At 43.4% G+C, this 20,159-nt stretch overlaps 1 protein-coding gene across 1 annotated transcript in view; it reads left to right on the forward strand.

The window, feature by feature from the left end:
- Positions 1–14,713, forward strand: part of MAN1A2 (mannosidase alpha class 1A member 2) — a 333,986-nt gene extending 319,273 nt beyond the window's left edge. The window contains exons 11-13 of the mRNA XM_065408870.1: positions 848–1,020; positions 5,616–5,731; positions 14,581–14,713. Coding sequence (XP_065264942.1) covers positions 848–1,020; positions 5,616–5,731; positions 14,581–14,713 — 422 coding nt within the window. The remainder of the gene's footprint in view (positions 1–847; positions 1,021–5,615; positions 5,732–14,580) is intronic.
- The last annotated feature ends 5,446 nt before the right edge of the window (positions 14,714–20,159 follow it).

Consider the following 20,159-nt stretch of genomic DNA (forward strand, 5'->3'; position numbering starts at 1 on the left):
CCATGATGGACCCCCATACCAGACCTTTCTTTGCATGGGAGAAGGATGTTGTCCAACAGGATACTCAGTTTAATTTGTCTTTCCTCCTCTGCCCTGCCTTGAGCAGAAGCAGTGGTTCAAACTCCTGGAAGAGTTTATGAAAGAGGCATTAAAAGCCCAGCCAGATTGACACTGAGGCCATCTCATTTATAATAAGAGTGTGCTGCATTCCATGTGCTGCCTTGATTCAAGTGCAGGTAGACAGCACTCCCTGTTCTACTCTTCTTCCGGAAAGTGAAAGCACTCCCTTCAGATCCCTGGTCTCAGCTTCAGCGGCCACTGCAGCACCACTCTCCGTATCCTTCCTGCTCAGGTAATGCAGTTTCTGTAAGTGAGGCATAGATGGAGCAGGTTGCCCACCACTGGCCTAGATGGAAATACAGACTATCTGCGATGATGATTCCTAATTCACCTTCTCAGGCCTTTTCCCATCCTGCCATATTAAATCAATAGAATGTTAAAAATGTTCCTGACCATTTTCTCTTTTCCTTATGTATAGCAAGAACCAATCTGTCTCAGTTTAATTTTACCTTATAACTGAATGTGTTAAAATGCTTATATTCTTAGTGTTTTATTAGTTTCTAAGGGGACTACTATTCTCCTGTCAAGATAAGTAGATTTAACACAGCGATCGAATACATTATTCATTAGAAATATTAGAAGCCTCGACAATAGGAAATATTTATGAGACTATTCAAAGAAAAGCTAGATTTCATTTCAGATTTATTTGCATGCTTTGTATAAATCCCTCCCCCAAAGATTGGAAAGGAATAAAGTATTCCTCTTTTCTTTTCTCTTCTCTCTGCAGCATTAAAGCTGGGTCCTGAAGCGTTCAAATTTGATGGTGGCCTAGAGGCAGTGGCAGTGCGGCAGAATGAAAAATATTACATTCTAAGACCAGAGGTGATCGAGACCTATTGGTATATGTGGAGATTTACACATGATCCCAAATACAGGCAGTGGGGCTGGGAAGCAGCACAGGTAACTGCTGATTGGCTCAGTCAATAGAATTATTCTGCTTTGTTCTTCTGTAGCTCTTTTCACCCCAAACACTTTCCAAACAATAATTTATTAGCCATCACCAGCCCCTGTAAGATAGATTGGTTGTGTTGGTGGTGGTGATTACTATTATCTTTCCTGTATAACAGATGGAGAAATGGATGTATAGATAGGTGATCTGCTCAAGGTTACACAACAAGTGAGTGGCAGAGTTGGCAATAGAACCCAGTAGCCATGACGCCCAGGCCCTATACTAATCAGTAGAATCCCAGTCCCAATAAAGGTTTCTCTGAGACAAGCTTTGGAGGTTTTAACCCCCAGTGTTTTCCTGTGCCTCTCTGTCTGAGAGGATACCAAGCTCTTCCTTGAGCTCCTCCCGCAGTTTTCAGGGCAGCTTCTTCACATGCTCTTCAAATATGTGTCAGTGTGGATCCCACTGTAGGTGCACATGCATTTTATGCATGTGACTGGATTCTTTTTCTAGCAGTGTCCTTTGGGGCTGCACTGGCTCCCATACAAAGGCATAAAGGGTGGGCGGCCACGACTCTCCCTCAGTTCCCTCTTACCACCCATGGCAGTGAGATGGAACCTAGCAGTGTCCTATCTGCTAGCAACTCTATCATGGTCTATCTTAATCTAAACTTCTGAAATTCCCCAGACCAATCTTCATCTCTTTACCTTCAACCTTTTGGACTCAATAATCCTTGTCCGGATTGAAATCCTTCAATCAGACCTCCCTGAACAACTTCCACCCTCTAAACAGACCCCACCGCTCACGTATAGTATCATAAGATGGCAGACTCAAAAACAGTGGGCTTCAATCCCTACCCATCATACAAACTAATCCTGCATAAAGATGGGCACAGCAGATGCCTTTTCTGCCTGGATGAACCACACTTTCCAAGCAGGTGCTTTTGTTCTCCACTAAAACCAGAAAATTGTGGGATGTGAGCTCAAGCTCCACCTCTTAGAACAATCTGTGGGAATGGCATTGGACACAGAAAATCTGGGTTCAAGAACCCCCATACCAGTCAAACCTGTAAACTCAAAGTCTTGTCTCTCTCACCAACAGAAGTTGGTCCTATAAAAGATATTACCTCCCTCACCTTGTCTATATAATAAAATTGTCAAGGTTTTAGAACACAGACCATCGAGATTTCTCTCACTGGCCCTTTTAGCAACTACACATTGCAAACATTTCAAAGTATGACCATTATCCCTATTCCACTATAGCAAAATGGAATCACATAGTAACTGTGTGGCCTAGTGGAAAGACTGTTGAACTGGGACTATTCCTAGCTCTGCCACTGGCCTGCTGGGTGACCTTGGCAAGTCACTTCATCTCTCTGTGCCTTGGTTTCCCATATGAAAAGTGGGGATAATATTGTAAAGTTCTTTAAGATCTACTGATGAAAAGCACTATATAAAAGCTAGGTCTTTTGATTAGTACCTAGCTGCAGTAGCATATCAACTGCAAACCTAGGTGAGAATTACACCTGTCTAAATGACCACTAACTCCTACAAACTAACATTTCTTTTTCGGTTTAAAAAACCTAAGAAATTAAATGGCAAAGTCTTTGTTAATGCAGCGTTACGGTTGCCTGGTGATAGCTTGTGCCCTTGCAGAATGGTGAGTTCAGCAAAGGTCAAACTTCTGAAAAACAGGAAACAAGAGTTAAGTTAAATACCCATACAACCTTCAAACTGCCCTTTTGGAGCAACGCCCTGCAACCGCCATAACACACACACTCACACTCTGCCTTTTCACTGTAGTGGACAGGCACTGCCTGCATTTGCCCTGCGCTCAAACACTGAGCCTACTCCCCCAACAGAATACCACACTTTTAAAATTTAATGTCATCATATCCTTTTACATCTCACCTCACAGCTGACAGTACCCAGGGCAAGACCACCGCAGTGCCCTGCTACTGAACGTAAGAACGGCCATACTGGGACAGACCAATGGTTTATCTAGCCCCATATCCTGGCTTCTGACAGTGGCCGGTGCCAGATGCTTCACAGGTAGTGAACAGGACAGGGCAATCATCAAGAGATCCATCCCCTGTTGTCCAGGCCCAGCTTCTAACAGTCAGAGGTTTAGGGACACCCAGAACATGGGGTTGTGTCGCTGGCCATCTTGGGAAACAGCTATTGATGGATCTATCCTCCAGGAATTTACATCATTCTTTTTTTAACCCAGTTCTACTTTTGGCCTTCATAATGTTCTCTGGCAATAAGTACCATGGGTTGACTGTGTGTTGTGTGAAGCTGTACTTTCTTGTCTTAGTTCTAAACCTGCTGCCTATTAATTTCATTGGGTGACCCCTGGTTCATGTGTTATGTAAAGGGGTAAATAACACTTCCTTATTCACTTTCTCCACACCATTCATGATTTTATATACCTCTATCATATCCCCACTTAGTTGTCTCTTTTCCAAGCTGAACAGTTCCAGTCTTTTTAATCTCTCTCCTCATACGGAAGCTGTTCTATACCCCTAATCATTTTTGTTGCCCTTTTCTGTACTTCTTCCAATTATAATATTTTTTTTTGAGATGGGATGACCAGAACTGCACACAGTATTCAAGATGTGGGCGTACCATGGATTTATATAGAGGCAATATGATATTTTCTGTCTTATTATCTATCCCTTTCCTAATGGTTCTAAACGTTCTGTTTGCTTTTTTGACTTTCGTTGCACACTGAGCAGATGTTTTCAGGGAACTATCCACAGTGACTCCCAAGATCTCTTTCTTGAGTGGTAACAGCTAATTTATACCCCCTCATTTTGTATGTATAATTGGGATTGTTTCCCAATGTGCATTATTTTGCATTTATCAACATTGAATTTCATCTGCCATTTTGTTTCCCAGTCTGATACAACCTACACAATTATGTATTGAAGTGATGCCAACTGGAACCTCAAGGTACACATGTACATCCTTCCTTTAATAACACATGAGGGGACTCAGACCCAGATCTCTGCATATCACTGTCACAGCTCTGTGATTCTCCTCTAATTAATTCCCAGATCTCATATCACAATAACTGCTCTTTCAAGTTGCCCCAGCCATTCAGTACAGCTACACCTAACAGAGAATGCAGCTGAGTGCATGCAGATAATTCTCAGTGGCTATTGTCCACTTGCAGGAGGCAAAGTTAAGTTTGTATAGGCATTTACCTTAACTATGTATTACCTGGTTTTCAGAAGTCTGGATTTTTCTGAACTTAATGTTCTGGAAAGTCACAAACTATAACTGGGCAACCTTATCTCTTCATTAATGATTTTTTTTGCCATTTAATGCCTACCGCATAGTGGTCCTGTGTGAATTAATTAGCTAATGTTTGTAACATACTTTGTAAAAGCAAAGTATTGTTTTTAACCTATAGTATTTATGTTGCTATCAGCATTTATAATAGCTGTTGGTAATTAAAATCTGTCAGGAACAGCCAGCATGACCAAGTCCAGCCTCCAAAAGTCTTCAGTGGCTGCTGTCCTCTTGAATAGAGGTGCTTCCTGAAGAAAGTACAGAGACTGGCATGCATTGTGGCCAGGTGACTATGTTAAAGATAGGACAGTCATGCTGAGACCTGGTGTTCCCTTTCCCCACCCTCTCATCTACCCTCATTGTTAAGAGTCTGGATGAATTAAAGTTTCTTTATAATAGTCCTAGACTATTATAGCCACACACTTTGACTATCTGACTGATACTGCTAGATTTTGTAGTCATAGATATGGACAACTTTAACCTATAGTCCTACAGTTTTAGGGGAAACCACGTAACTTCCCCTGCTAGTTTCCCTGATTGCATCTGCAGATATTCACAAACACACATTTCCAGTGGAGAATCTCTTTTGTTTCCAGCCCTCCAAGGTTAAGGCATAGATTGTGAGTAGCTCATTCAGTCTGAATTCATTTTCTTGGTGTATAGAGACATCTGTTTCTACACTGCATTTGTTCCCCTGCTTCAACTCCTCTCAGCTTCTGTTGAGCATAACAAACAGAAAGCCCTGGCTGGGATGATTTAGTTGAGGTTGGTCCTCCTTTGAGCAGGGGGATGGACTAGATGATCTCCTGAGGTCTCTTCCAATCTTGATATTCTATGATTCTACGATTCCTCTTTGTATTTGTGTGCTCAGGGACTTGGATTGCACCATTTCAAAGGCCAGGAGTCCTGCTGGGACAGCTCAGACCAGTACAGCTGGGATCAAAATTCAGTTAAAGTAGGAAAGGAAGAGATCACATGGGAGTCCAAAGGGAGGTGGAGGAGGCTGTACAGGTCAGCAGACAGCCCCCAGTGATGCGTACAATCCCTTGTGCCCCCTCTTAATAACCTTCTGCAGGAACCCATGACAAACTATCTCAAAGTTTCTAAAACTCCTCCAGCTGTCCTATCTACAAAGTCCAGTGATATGAATGTCCTTCCCCCATTATTTCAGCTGTAATTCTCAATACCATTAGCAGAGTATGTTGCTGTGTACTCTGGTCAGTATTGGTCAGTCCTTGCTTTGTCGTATCTTTTCAAATATTAAAGTACAGGTAAAATATGCCTCTTCTGTTCTTACATCCTCTCTACAGGCTATTGACAAGTACTGCCGAGTCAGTGGTGGATTTTCGGGGGTCAAGGATGTCTATTCCTCATCTCCTGCATATGACGATGTACAACAGAGCTTTTTCCTTGCTGAAACTCTGAAGTAAGCAAACTTCTCTTTATGCATATTCCCATAAAATAGCCTGGGGCAGTGTTACGTACTGTATGATTACCCAGTGCCTAAAAGAATAGATTGGATTAACACTTCAAATTCGAGATCGTCACAGGGTGTTTTCCTCTTTTTTGTTTTTATTTTGGAGTTCCCTGGTTTTCCCATTCCAGTCCAGAGAAACCATAGCAAAAATCCCCCAATGACAGAAGTGTGAGCTTATTGTTCTTAAGACCTCACTTTGATTTCTTGTATCTCTAGTTAGAACACAAACTGCCAGGGAAAAGGAGAGGTTATCACCTCTAAACAAATTCCATTCATAAGGAGATCATTTAATTTTAGCTGCACTGAATCAACATGTTTTACATGACCAAGTGCCAGGACATTGATCTTGCAGAATCTACTCTGCCTGCATATTGCAATGACCAAGCTGGGGGACTGTGAATGGGAAAATATGGCATGGTAGAAAAATCCACCACACAGTTATTGGATATTTTTTCTGTATTATGTCTGCAGAAAGTTTGTTTAGTGGGGTAACTTTTAATTCAAAGCCAGATTCAGCATGTTTTCAAATTTTAGAGATCTTTAAATATTTTTGTTTAGTCGAAATTTGTTAACTAGAAATGTTTCAACTAGGGCACATCTAGTCCATCTTCCAAACGGTAATGCAGTCTGTTCTCCAGTATTTCGTCCAGTCTGGTTTTAAGTGTCCCAAGTAATGGATCTTCCTCCACCTTTTTTTCCCAAGTAATAACCTAGCAACTACTGTACTAGAACACACCAATGGTACTGAGATACTGCCGTGATGGATGCCATGATAGGAATCTATATAGAGATAACAACGTATTATCGAGGCTTTGCTAACACTCCATAGTTAAGATTGAGTTGAGTTTTGCACTTAAAGCCAGCATCTTTTATATTTATGAAAAAAAAGTGTCATCTTGTTAAGTATAGAATGAATATCAGAGAATTTAAAATTAAATCTCTTAATTGGTTTGATTGGTTTGGTCTTAAACGAACAGTATAGAGTCTTCAAACTTCCTATGTAGTTAAAACTCACTGAAATCTTGTGCATAGGCTCCACTGAAAAATGTTTAGGATTAATGGACATTGTTTGCCATTATTCTTCATGACTGAAATTTCTCCTTCAGCAGAGGTTGAAGAATAATGTTCTACTCTATAGAATTCCAGGGAGAGCTTTAAAAATGGCTGCTACTCCTGTTGTTCTCAATGAGATCGAGGCCACACACTGCACTTAGAAAGAATGTCCACTCTCTCAGTGTATCTGCTCCTCACAATGCTCCTCTCAATCTCCCAAGAAGGGACCATAATCTTCCGTCCAGACAGATTGGTTTCACGCCTGTTGGTAACAATTGGAGGCAGTATGCAATTGGGAACAGGACATCTTAACTGTGTGCAGCCCTTTGGTCTCACTTTTATTAAGAACTAGAGTTGGTAGAATTGTCCTAAATATTGCATTTTTGTGAAAAGTTTTTGTCAAATTCAATTTTCAATGAAAAATTAACAAAAAATATTTAGTCAAACATTTTGGGTTTTCAAACAGCTTTAGAGCTGGTTGGAATTTTTTGATTAAAATGTTAATGAAATTTTGACATTTTTCAAACCTTTGAAGTGTAAAAAACCTTGAAAAATTCCTGAAAAATGTATTAGTGCTTTTTCAACCATTCCTGTCAAGAAAAATGGGAGATGGAGACATCTCCTTTGTCAAGAAAGGCTGAAGAAAAAAATCACAAGCTTTCCGTTATGAAAAATAATGGCAAAATGACTATTAATCCTAAATATTTGTTTTAAAAAACTAATTGTTCTTCGAGTGATTGTACATGTCCAGTCCACTATTGAAGTCTGTGCACCCAGCCCATGGCTGTCAGAAACATTTTCCCTCAGCGGTACTCGTTGGGCAGCTCAAGCGCCCTCTGTGCTGGGTTCTACTGACTACTCCCTATTTGACTGTCTATGTCACTGACTGATTATTTACATATTGAATCCTTCCTCCATTGCTTTTCTCTGCTGGATTTATCCACTCCAGAACTGAATCATCATTGGTCTCATTCCTTGTTTCATTTACTCACAATGTAACTGCTTGTTATACGTAACCGATTACTTATCATGACCAGTCACTTCTCTCCTATGGCTCTAGCCTACCCTCTTCTATACATTTTATTTTTCCTCTTGTGCCCTCTTCCTTCCATCTTCTCCCCTTGCTCTTCTCCCCACTCCACAGCTCTCCCCAACCTTTCTCTATGAATTGGACAGTACCGCCATTCTCCCTGTCATTCAGCCTTGGTATCATCTTTTGACTCAACACTTTCCTTTGGTCCATATGTCCAAACTTTGTCTAAATCTTGCCGCTCCCTCCTGCACAACATCTTTAAAAGTTGATCTCTCTTCTGTGCCCACACTGCGCAAACTCTTGTCCAAGCTCAGATCATTTCACATCTCAGCTACTGCAATCTCCTCCTTCTTTACCCTTAATGTCTGTAGCCTCACTCCCCTCAAATCCCCTCAAATGCTGCTGCTAAAATAATCTTCCTGGCTTGTCACTCTGATTGTCACCCCTTCCTCTGGCTGACCCTCTTCCACTACAATCAGACTCCAAACTTCTTGTTGCATTCTCACAAAGCATTTCCCAACCTAGGTCTGTCCTGCCTAGCCAACCTTTTATCTTACAGTAAGGTTGACTCTTGCCCAGGGCCAGCCCGCAACATTTTGGCACCTGAGGCGGGGAGCTCAAATGACACCCCCATACTCCCTCGCTTGGGCCAAAACTTTGAAAGGTCTCAATTCTGCCTTCTTCCTGTTCTACTCCTCTCATGGTACTGCTCTGCTATATACCCCAATAAAGGAGAACTAACAACTTAAAATGCCTTGTTCAAAAATATTAAGTAACACTTAACTTTCAAATGCCTGAACAGCAAATGTAACTTTTCTTGCCTGAATAGTAAACACTGGCATTTTTATCTGTTTGAATAATCAAAGTGGTGCTTTCCGTGCCTTCTTGGTTGCAAAGATTTGAACTGCTTCCTGAAGGTCCATAGACTGGGCCAGCTCATGCTCTATTGAGATGGTTGCAAGGCCAACCGGCCTCTCCTGTGTCATTGTGGAGAGTAGATGTGTTTTTATTAACTTCAGCTTGGAGAAGCTGTGTTCTCCACTGGCAACTGTTACAGGAAGTGTTAGAAGTATGCGCAGAGCAAGAAAAGCATTTGGAAAGAGGGTGGTCATCTTATTTGTGCACATATATTCCAGAACAGCCTTTGGAGTTGATCCTGCTGAAATGTATCTTGAAAGGGCTTTCAGTTAATCACCTAAATCACTCGCATCAATATCACGCATGTCATCATGTGTCAACACTGTCTCTAGTGCCCTTCATTGCTGGTGTAGGTCTTCTTCAGGTATAGTGAGGAGTTTTGGAATATCATATAACATCCCAAATATACTGCTGTGTTCCTTGAGCTGCATGAAACATTCTTCAACTGACTGTATTGCACAATCTAGCACCTGGTTAAGGAATTCAAATTTGAATTGTTGTTTGGGGTCTCTTATGGGATTATCCCGTGCCTCGTAATCAAAATGTCTTCTTCTTTGGTGACTCTTGTATTCTTGAATGGGTGGGAAAATAGCTTCAGTGTGAAGTTCCTCTGCCAAATTCTGTGCACTCTTCAGAATGTTTTGAAATCCCTCATCTGACTGGTAAGACTAAGTATGACTTTGCTTTGTCCAGTTGTTCAATTGCTCCTGATATATCAAGGTCAACACCTTTGAGTCTCTTGCTTACAACATTAATTTCAAACAGTATGTCATGCCACAACACTAAGCCACACAGAAATTTGAAGTTATGTATGTTTCTGGTGATTCCATTTCCCTCTGCCACTGTTCTCCCACGAACAGTTCCTGTCATAGCATTATCCTCCATAATGGCAACCGTGGCATCATCTATCTTCCCAATTTGGTGTTTGATAGGCTTTATCACCTCCACTCGACTTTCCCATCATGTGGCACTCAGTGGTTTCAGTGTCAGAAAGGATATTCCCAGATGTTGCTTCAAAATTTGCCATCGATGAGTTGATGCAGAGAAAAATACATAGATGCTTTGAATTACATTTAAAAATTCAGCAGCCTCACTAGAAGCTGATGCTGCATCACTGACCACCAAGTTCAGTGATTGAGAACTGCATGGGACAAAAAAAGCTCGAGGGTTTAACTCTCGGATCTGTGTCTGCACTCCTTTGTTCTTTCCTCTCATGTTGGCACCATAATCGTAGCCCTGACCTCTCATGTCAGCTATCGCAATTCCCATATCATCCAGCTTTTTAAGAAGCACATTTGTCATACCAGCTCCTGTAGTATCATCAATGTCAATAAATTCTAGAAAATGCTCTCTGATAGTCACCATTTCAGGGGCATTTTCACTAGGTTCTGTTGTTGTTACCAAATGCACCATTAAAGTCATTTGTTCCGTATGGCTGATGTCAGGTGTGCAGTCCAGAATAACAGAGTAATATCTTGCTGACGTCAGATCTGCCACAATCTTCTGTTTGACTTTTGTTGCCAATAACTGTATGATCTAATTTTGAATTGTTTTTCCAAGGTAGTGGTGTGTGTACATTTCTTGGGTGGTGACTCTTCTTAGATGCTCCTGGAGTACAGCATCAAACTCAGCCATCAGCTCCACAATTTTAAGGAAGTTTCCATTGTTTGGCACATACAGCTGATCTGAAGTGCCATGCAGTGCTAGGTTTTGGGTAGCAAGCATTCTCACAATGGCAATGAACCTTTTCAGAACATTTTGCCAGTAAAGATGCAATCTTCTCTTGATGCTGATCATCTGTGGTGGCCTTTAACCTTAGTTTCATCTCAAGCTCTTTCCACCTATGGAATGCTCTCTGGTGATTTGCTGCCTTCTCATGGCATGCCAGATTTTTCCAGTCCTTTGTTCCTGTAGAACCCAATATGGCTGGAACATTAGACTGGAAGAGTTTGCAACAAAAACAGTATGCAGCATTCTGGCCTCTCCATTTTGTCACCATTGGTGATTTCACACCAGTAATGTGTTGGATGGAAACTTCTATTTTCATTGTCTTTGGGGAACATGAAGTTTTTCACTGGCTGTGGCCCATGCAGTACAAGGAAGTCCCTCAGGCTACTGCTCAAGTGGGTCCACAGTACTGGATCATCTAGACTTAAGGAACTAAACTCAGCAGCAGCTGTTTCTTGCGCCTCCACCACACTCTTCTCTGATCTACCTTTTTCTTCAGGAATGTGCATGGTTATATCCATTTGAGATGGAGATATGGATGCTGCAGTAGCTGCCAGGTCACCTGCACTCTAACTGGAAGATCAGGCATCTCCTCACCACTCACATCCTCACTGGGGCCGGAAGGCTCACCGTGAACATTTGTGTCTATCAGAACATCAGATCAGGATTAAACAAAGACTGTGAATGAATATCCAACTACAGAAGCAGTTTCTCCTCCCTTGGTGTTCACACCTCAACTGCTAGCAGAGCACCTCACCCTCCCTGACTGAACTAACCTCGTTATCTCCATACTGATTTATACCTGCCTCTGGAGATTTCCATTACTTGCATCTGAAGAAGTGAGGTTCTTACCCACGAAAGCTTATGCTCCCAATACTTCTGTTAGTCTTAAAGGTGCCACAGGACCCTCTGTTGCTTTTTACAGATTCAGACTAACACGGCTACCCCTCTGATATTTGTGTCTATGTATCTCAGGAAAGTTCCTTCCTGCTTAGATAGAAAAGCTTCCTTTGCTTTCTTTCTTTTTCTGAATGCTGCCCCAGAGGGGTATTTTCTTCTTTCACTCATGACTGCTGTTCTGTGCCAGCTATAGTGGCTCTCAATACTCAGTTGAAGGGGACAAATAAGCAGGCTGGTAGCAGGGCCTGAGTGAGGGAAGATATCAGCGTCTTAAGGGCCTAACTGGTTCCTACTACTTCAGTTGACTGCCTGTTCTCCTCAAATGGGTTCAGGGAAGCAGCAGGAAACAGGAAGCTCCCTGGGAAGCTGGTGTTAATCAGTCCAGGCTCCTGGGGGTGCTAGAGAGGTACATAAGAGGCTCCTCCTCCTCTCTCTCCCTGCAGCTCCTACTGCTTTCTGTTATTCCTTCTCACCTTTTCTCCTGCCTGCCTGTTATGTCTCTTGTGCCCTCCTTCCTCCAGCACAGCACTCCACCATCTCTGTGCATATAGAGCAGAGAGAATACATAGTCACCAGCAGCAGACACAATTTTCTATATTCTGGGTCCTAGTGCCCCCCCCCCCAGACTGGCACTTCAGGCGGCCGCCTCAGTTCGCCTCATGGTAAGGCCAGCCCTGCTCTTGCCTTTCTCATTGATGCCACCCTTGATAGCCCAATTCCCCATGTCTCTGACAAACACTTCTGTGTTTTCTCCCATGCTGCTCCTTATATGTGGAAAAGTTCCCAGTCAAAATCCATGAAGCCACCATCTGACCCTCCTTCAACTCCCTCCTCAGAAATCATCTCTTCCATAATGGACACAGTAAAATACAATCTGATTCATAGATTCCAAGGGCAGAAGGAACCATCGTGATCATCTAGTTTGACCTCCTGTATAACACAGGCCATAGAACTTCCCTGAATTAATTCCAGGTTGAACTAGAGCAGATCTGTTAGAAAAACATCCAGTCTTGATTTAAAGATTTCCATTAATGGCGAATTCTTAGTAAGTTGTTCCGGTGGTTAATTACCCTCACTGGTAAAAATGTGCTCCTTATTTCTAGCCTGAGTTTGTCTAGCTTCAACTTCCAGCCATTGGATCTTGTTATACGTTTGTCAGCTAGATTGAAAAGCCATCTATTGTCAAATTTCTGATCATCATGTAGGTACTTATAGTCTGTCATCAAGTCACCCCCTTAACTTTCTCTTTTGGCTACAGCATCTCACTGGGAGCTCATTTTCAACAGATTATCTACCATGACTCCCCCCCCTCCCCCAGGTCTTTTTCCTTGGATAGAGTTCCCCCATGATAATGGGCAGGTGGCATTATGATTGCTGCTCCTGATTGCCTGAGAATTGCACACATTCTATTATTTGTGTTACCCTATCTCCCCCATCTCACCTTACCTACTTGTCTCAGCCACTGTTGTGTGTTGTCTGTTGGGCTGTAAACTCTTTGGGGTGGGACACTAATTTTCTATATGTTTGTACAGTTGCTAGAAAAATGGGGACCTCACCTGGTTGCTACTACAATATAAATGTTAAATAATAACTCCACATTTAGCACACTTTTTTTGTAAGTGAATAAGGTAAAATGACCAACCATTTATTAATAAAGAAAAACAGAATTTTACTGCCTCAAAGTTTTTCTAGTTCCCCAAAGACTTGAGGATGTTTCCATTTGGAGCTGACCTTGGAGGTTGTGCCACACTCTGCCCAGGCCTGTCTCCACACAGCTCCCAAAGGCTCAGCTCTAGTCCTCTGCTCTGGCTTCATAGGCAAATGGGTCAGATGAAATCAGCATCCTAGGAACGACTGCTCCTCCAGTTGGATCTAATTGAAGCTGCTGCCTCTCCTCAGGGGACTTGAGCTCTTAGGGTCTGTCTGTACAGCAAATGAAGGTGTGATTTGCAGTGCAGGTAGGCAAGCTGAGTATGTATGGAGGTCCCAGCAGGCTTGTATTGGGGAGGCTAGCCCATTCAGAGCCTGTGCAGCGACATCTTCACTGCTATTGTTACCCCAGTTAGCTAGATTAAAGGTAGTGCAGATATGCCTACCTGTGCTAAAATGACACCTTCATTTGCTGTATAGACATGCCCTTAGAATCAAGAAAACGAGTGTATATGAATCAGTAAAATAAAATTAACGACGAGGAAGAAAACACACACAACAGGCTGATTCTCTCTCTGCTCTGGAGATGACCTGGGGAAATGGGACAATATGGCAATTAAGAGAGAGGGGCAGCAAAACCGAGTCAGCAAAAGGAGAGAATGGCCAGAATCTTTCCTTGCTGTGTGGCACACGTAGATCTATCCTCCCCAAAGAAATATGCACATCCTCCTGGGCTGAGCACCTTGCCTCACCTGCTCCTCAGTGATCTCTTGCAGGGTATGCATATTTTCACCTCATTAGCTCCAGATTTCAATATATTAAAAATTAATTTTAATTACTTCTCAGGTGTGTCTCTTGCTGCTAAAACCTGAAAGTATAACTTTATAAGCAAAAACTCTTCAGGTTTGTAGGAGCTCTCTCTGTTTCATTTTACCATACCTAAATGTGAGGCTTAAACTCCCAAACAGTGTGAAAGGGTCTCCTCAATGGCTGCACTTTGTAATTAATCTGTGAATATAGAAATTGGGCAGTGATGAGTTTTCATAGCTGCCAAGTCTTGTGCCACTTCATGTGACAGTTCATACAAATTCTGTAATGGCATTTATTGCATATACGGATAAATGTAACACAGTGAACACAGCCTGCCCTGAGCACTGATGACGGTAAGACATGAAGATGCACAAAACATTTTATCTCTGGAAGGGTAGATGCTCAAGGGTGTCTGGGGACATAGCTGGGTGGAGGACTTTGACTGGGTAGATGGATAGAGGGCTGCTAGGGCTCCAGGAGGATAGAGTTCATGAGCTGCTGATGCATGGAGCTCTTGAGGCAAGGGATTCATGGGGGCAGGTGGGTGCTGAGGGATAGGTAGGTGTTTGAGTAGCTGGTGCGGGGAGGAGTCTGGGGCAACTGGCTGTTGAGGGTGCAGGCACAGGCCAGCCTGGGGCCAGTGTCAGGCTCCATACCTTGTGCTTTTGCCATCCTTAAATCCCTGTTTTTCTCTTTTGATGTCCAGGTATCTGTATCTGCTTTTCTCCAATGATGACCTCCTGCCTTTAGACAACTGGGTTTTTAACACAGAAGCTCATCCCTTGCCTGTTTTACATTTAGCCAACACCACACTTTCAGGAAATCCTGCTTATCGATAAAAACAGCTCCAGGAAGAAGAGGAGAGACTGCACTCAGCTGTGTTTTGTTTACATGGACCACTTGAAACTTTAGGCTGGAGAAGAGACAGACATTTGGTTAATCTGAGTCAAGACGCAGGGTGAGAAACAACCTCTGCCCCCAAAGCTCTTCAACCTGTAGATAAGTAAACTCTGAAATAATTCCTTTTTATACATGACCAAAACGCGCTACTGGGGCATTTGCAGGACAGAGACCTTGTGTGCTTTGAACCCGAACAGCAGAGTGGAGCCTGTTATTAGATATAGAGTCCAGCATCCAAAGGAACCACAGGCTTCCTGGCCAGGGGCTGGAGTTTGCTGCTGCTGGCCTTTGCAAGAAACTGCACACTTGTCTCCTACTCAGATGGGGTGTATTCCAGAGACTAAGACATTTGTTTTTTCTTTCTATTTTGATGATGGCATGAGCAAAGCAACAACAAAAAAGCAACGTAACTGCACCAGCAGCACCAGGATTTGAAATTTTTTCTGTACCTGTCTGACTTTTCTAATCTGCATCAGTTTGCCGAGACTGGCAGCCATTCCCAATGCCTCTCAGACCTTTGCCTCCTTTTCATTTACCCCCTTCATAACAAAGTCCAAAGACCTGTGAAGCACAATCACACCCAGAGAACAGTTACCAAGCATTTGTTTTTGTAATTTACTGGCAGCACTGTGCTGTTAGTTCACCACACAAGATATGGACACAGAGCATGGAAGACACAGCTAAGTGTCCTGTTTCCCTTGATCACCAATCCTGTCATATGGAAAGGCCACACTCCCTTATATCAGTCCTTTTCTGCCACTTCCACAAAGATAACAACAACAGAAATTGCCCATCCTGGTGTATGTGGCAGACTGCATCACATTCACTGGGACACAGTTCTCTTTAGGTGAGATATAGTAGTTTGTATCATTGCATTACATTTGTCCATGCAACCTGTGGTTTTCCTTGACTCTCGCTTTTATTATTTGGACAATGTTCACAAATCCTGCTTTGTAAATCTGAAGTCTTGCCTTGTTTTTTTGAGGTGTATGTCAAGAGACCAAAACTGCCTCAGATTTGGTTTATTAAAACAAGTTTTATCTGGGCCATAAACTGCCCCAATGCAAAGCCAACATGAGAGTCTCTCTGGAAACATGGTAAAATCTATTACACACCAATATACCACATAACTCAAGTTAATAAGGCTGTGTTACCTGCATACATTTGGTCTAGTTATTACATAGTCCTGCCCTGAGTGCAGGGGACTGGACTAGATGACCTCTCGAGGTCCCTTCCAGTGCTACACTTCTATGATTTCCTCTGGACATTGCTGGCTGAAGCAACCCCACTGTTCTGAGTTCAGGCCCAACAGCATGAGTTAAGGGGGTAGTGCATTTCAGTCTTCACTTACAGCATAGGTGTCCTGACTCTTGTCTCCCATTACTGAGAATCTCTTCTCATCTATAGAATAGAATCCTGTGCACTCAGAAATAACGCCTGTTAACATCAGTAGGGTTTGTTTAAAGTGAGTTTCACTTGCTGCTTTAATTTCTAAACATTTCCTTTCTTTCAGTTTTTCTGCTTAAGTGGGCAGCTCTGTACCAGGCATCCTGTCTCGCTGACAGCTTACTAGAGAAGTGTCTTAAATCAATATTGTATGCATAGACTGGAATCAGATTGTTGGTTACATATTTTAAGCATTTCCTTTCCAGTCAGTTGGCAATAAAACAACCTTAGAGAAGATGGCTTATTCGATTAAAAGCATATATAAGATTCATGCTATTGGCCTTTGGGTCTGCCTACCATGCCTCAGTGGGTAGAATAGGATATTACGTGTAAGTCATTTATTTCCACACACCTCAGCGCCAAATTTCCAACATGTTTGAGATCTTGAAGGCGTCTCCATTTTGTTTTCTCAAAATACAACAAAAGGGCAAAGTACCCCATCGTGGGCTATATTTATTTAAAGAAACTCAGTCTTCAAAAGCAAATCATCTCTCCCCCCAGCCCCAGCACCTTGAGAGCTAAAAAGGATTCTGCTCACCTCCTTTTTTACTCTTCTTCTTCTTCACAGCTCCGAAGATTCTTTCCCCAGGGTGACTGTCCCTCGAGCTGAGAAAGGGCTGGCTGTAGATCATCGTAAGGTGCTTCTGCCCTCTTCACACCAGCAGGATGAACATGCTGCCTTTACAATAGTCCTGTTGTAGCTATGTCAGTTCACTGCAGAGGGAAGTACTATTAGTAGGCAGCCAGCCACGAAACACCTTTGTCTTTGATTCCTGTGACATTTTTAATTATTTGAGCCTTTCTGGGCTCTCAGTACTTCATTCCCCTCATGTCAGCTTAAAGAGAGGTTTGGAGTTTTTTGCTTTGACTGAGTTTTAAGCCCCTGAAAATGAGCTTTCTCTAACGAGAACATTGCCACAACAGGAACTCCAGGATGGGATGGAGACAGGAAAGTGCAGCCCACTGAGTGCTAAAATTAACTCCATGGCCACCTTCATCTTTGGTGCACAGCAGTGTCCTGCAGAACACTGTGTCCCCCAATATGCAGTGTCCCATCTTGGCCTGAGTGACCTGGCTACAATCTGCTCCATTTTGTATATCTAAAGTGGCATTTAGTTTTTCCATTTTTAGTCCCCAATTCAGCAAAGCACATAAGCCTGTGGCCTTAATGCACAGACCAAGAACCATGCATGGAGAGAGAGAATGGTAGAACCACTGACTCCCGTGATGAGAGTCCCACCTTAATGCTAAATTTCCTTTACTCTTTGGCATTAATTTAAAGATTAAAAAAATCATCCCTTTGTCATGGCAATTCTGATGTGGTGTACTTAGGAACAAATGTTATCCAAATGATTGTTGCCAGATTGCAACTTCAGTTTAAGAGGAGGAAGAGAGAGAGCTTGGAAAACACTCAAATGCCAAGAGTTTTTATCTTAGTACTAATTACTCAATTACTGTAATTTGCAGCACTAGTAAAAAAAAATTAATCTGAAAAAAGTCAAAGTAATGAATGTAGTAAATAATTCTGATTCAAGTAATTGTTTACTTCAAATTAAAATAAACTGATTCTTTTTACTACTGCCACAAAATATAATTTTCTAATTAGAAATTAATGACTAATTGAAGAGCTAGTGCTTTTCCATTTTAATATTTTGTGGTTTAAATTGAGTTTTTCCAGTCCCAGTTTGAACCTGCACTTCATTGCCTTAGTTCTGTAAGTCTCTCTGCGTTGAAGGGGGACTGAGGAAAAACAGGGAGTCTTTAGTAACAGGCTCTACCCCAGCCAACCCATACTCCTCCTGGCCAGTGGAAGCACGGAATGGCTGCCAGTCTCTTCAGAGAAAGGTCAAGGACAAAATTCTAGAGTCGCAAAAATAGAAACACCAAACCTCTCACTGATGTTTACTCTTTTCCCATCCCACTGGTTTGAATTACAGAACCACCACTCAAATTAATTGCCTGTGTAAGGGTATGTCTACACTACGAGAGTAGTTCGATTTTACTTAAATCGAATATGTGGAATCGATATTACAAAGTCGAACGTGTGTGTCCACACTAAGGACAGTAATTCGACTTTATGAGTCCACACTAACGGGGCAAGCGTCGACATTGGAAGCGGTGCACTGTGGGCAGCTATCCCACAGTTCCCGCAGTCCCCGCTGCCCATTGGAATTCTGGGTCGAGCCCCCAATGCCTTCTGGGGAAAAAAATGTGTCAAGGGTGGTTTTGGGTAACTGTCGTCATACAACCGTCACTCCTGCCCTCCCTCCCTAAAAGCGCCGGCGGGAAATCAGTTCGTGCACTTTTCTGGTCAGTGACAGCGCGGACGCCACAGCACTGCGAGCATGGAGCCCGCTGCGACCATCGCTGCAGTTATGGCCGTTGTCAACACCTTGCAGCTTATCATCCACCTTTCCCAGAGGCAGATGCTGAGAAATCGGGCAAGGAGGCTACGGCAGTGCGGTGAGGACCTGAAGTCTGAGAGTGGCACAGACCTGTCACAAAGCACGGGACCCCATTGTGAGTTGCTGTCCCCTGCCCTGAAGCCCGAGGACATCACGGTGACAATGGGTCATGTGGATGTTGTGGAACGGCGATTCTGGGCACGGGAAACAAGCACGGACTGGTGGGACCGCATAGTGCTGCAGGTCTGGGACGAATCCCAGTGGCTGCGAAACTTTCGCATGCGGAAGGGGACTTTCATGGAACTTTGTGAGTTGCTGTCCCCTGCCCTGAAGCGCAATGACACCCGGATGCGAGCAGCCCTGACTGTCCAGAAGCGAGTGGCCATAGCCCTCTGGAAGCTTGCAACGCCAGTCAGTCGCGAACCACTTTGGCTTGGGCAAATCTACCGTGGGGGTTGTTGTGATGCAAGTAGCCAACGCAATCGTTGAGCTACTGCTCTCAAAGGTAGTGACCCTGGGAAACGTGCAGGTCATCATAGATGGCTTCGCCGCGATGGGATTCCCAAACTGCGGTGAGGCTATAGATGGAACTCACATCCCTATCCTGGGACCGGACCACCAGGCCAGCCAGTACATTAACCGAAAGGGCTACTTTTCAATGGTGCTGCAAGCACTGGTGGACCATAGGGGACGTTTTACAAACATCAACGTCGGATGGCCGGGCAAGGTTCATGACGCTCGTGTTTTCAGGAACTCTGGTCTGTTTAGACGGCTGCAGGAAGGGATTTACTTCCCGGACCACAAAATAACTCTTGGGGATGTGGAGATGCCTATAGTCATCCTCGGGGACCCAGCCTACCCGCTAATGCCCTGGCTCATGAAGCCCTATACAGGCGCCCTGGACACTGAAAAAGAACTCTTCAACTACCGGCTGAGCAAGTGCAGAATGGTGGTGGAGTGTGCTTTTGGACGTCTCAAGGGGAGATGGAGAACCTTACTGACTCGCTCTGATCTCAGCAAAACCAATATCCCCATTGTTATTGCAGCTTGCTGTGTGCTCCACAATCTGTGTGAGAGCAAGGGGGAGACCTTTATGGCGGGGTGGGAGGTTAAGGCAAATAGCCTGGCTGCTGATTACGCCCAGCCAGACAGCCGGGCGATTAGAAGAGCCCAGCGGGACATGCTGTTCATCCGGGAGGCTTCGAAAGCTAGGTTCCTGAGTGAGCAGGGTAACCTGTGACTATTAAGTTTGTTTACAGAGAAGCTGAACCTGCCCCCGTTTCTTTACCCAGTAAATGTTCACTATCCTCTCCAGTTACATACCCCGTTCACCCCATTCCCCCCCTTCCAACACACGTTTAAAAATAAAATCACTTGAAATTTGTTAATGAACACCGTTTTCTTTATTACTCTTTTCGCGGGAAAGTGTTGAACCTGGGACGCAGACTGTGATGGGGAGCGGGTGTAGTGTAGTGATGCAAAGGACGCTTCTAAACTCCAGGAATGACAGGCTCCGCACTGGTGGACTGGTTGT

This window comes from Emys orbicularis, chromosome 1 (assembly GCF_028017835.1).
Source record: "Emys orbicularis isolate rEmyOrb1 chromosome 1, rEmyOrb1.hap1, whole genome shotgun sequence".
In the NCBI taxonomy this organism is placed as follows: domain Eukaryota; kingdom Metazoa; phylum Chordata; order Testudines; family Emydidae; genus Emys; species Emys orbicularis.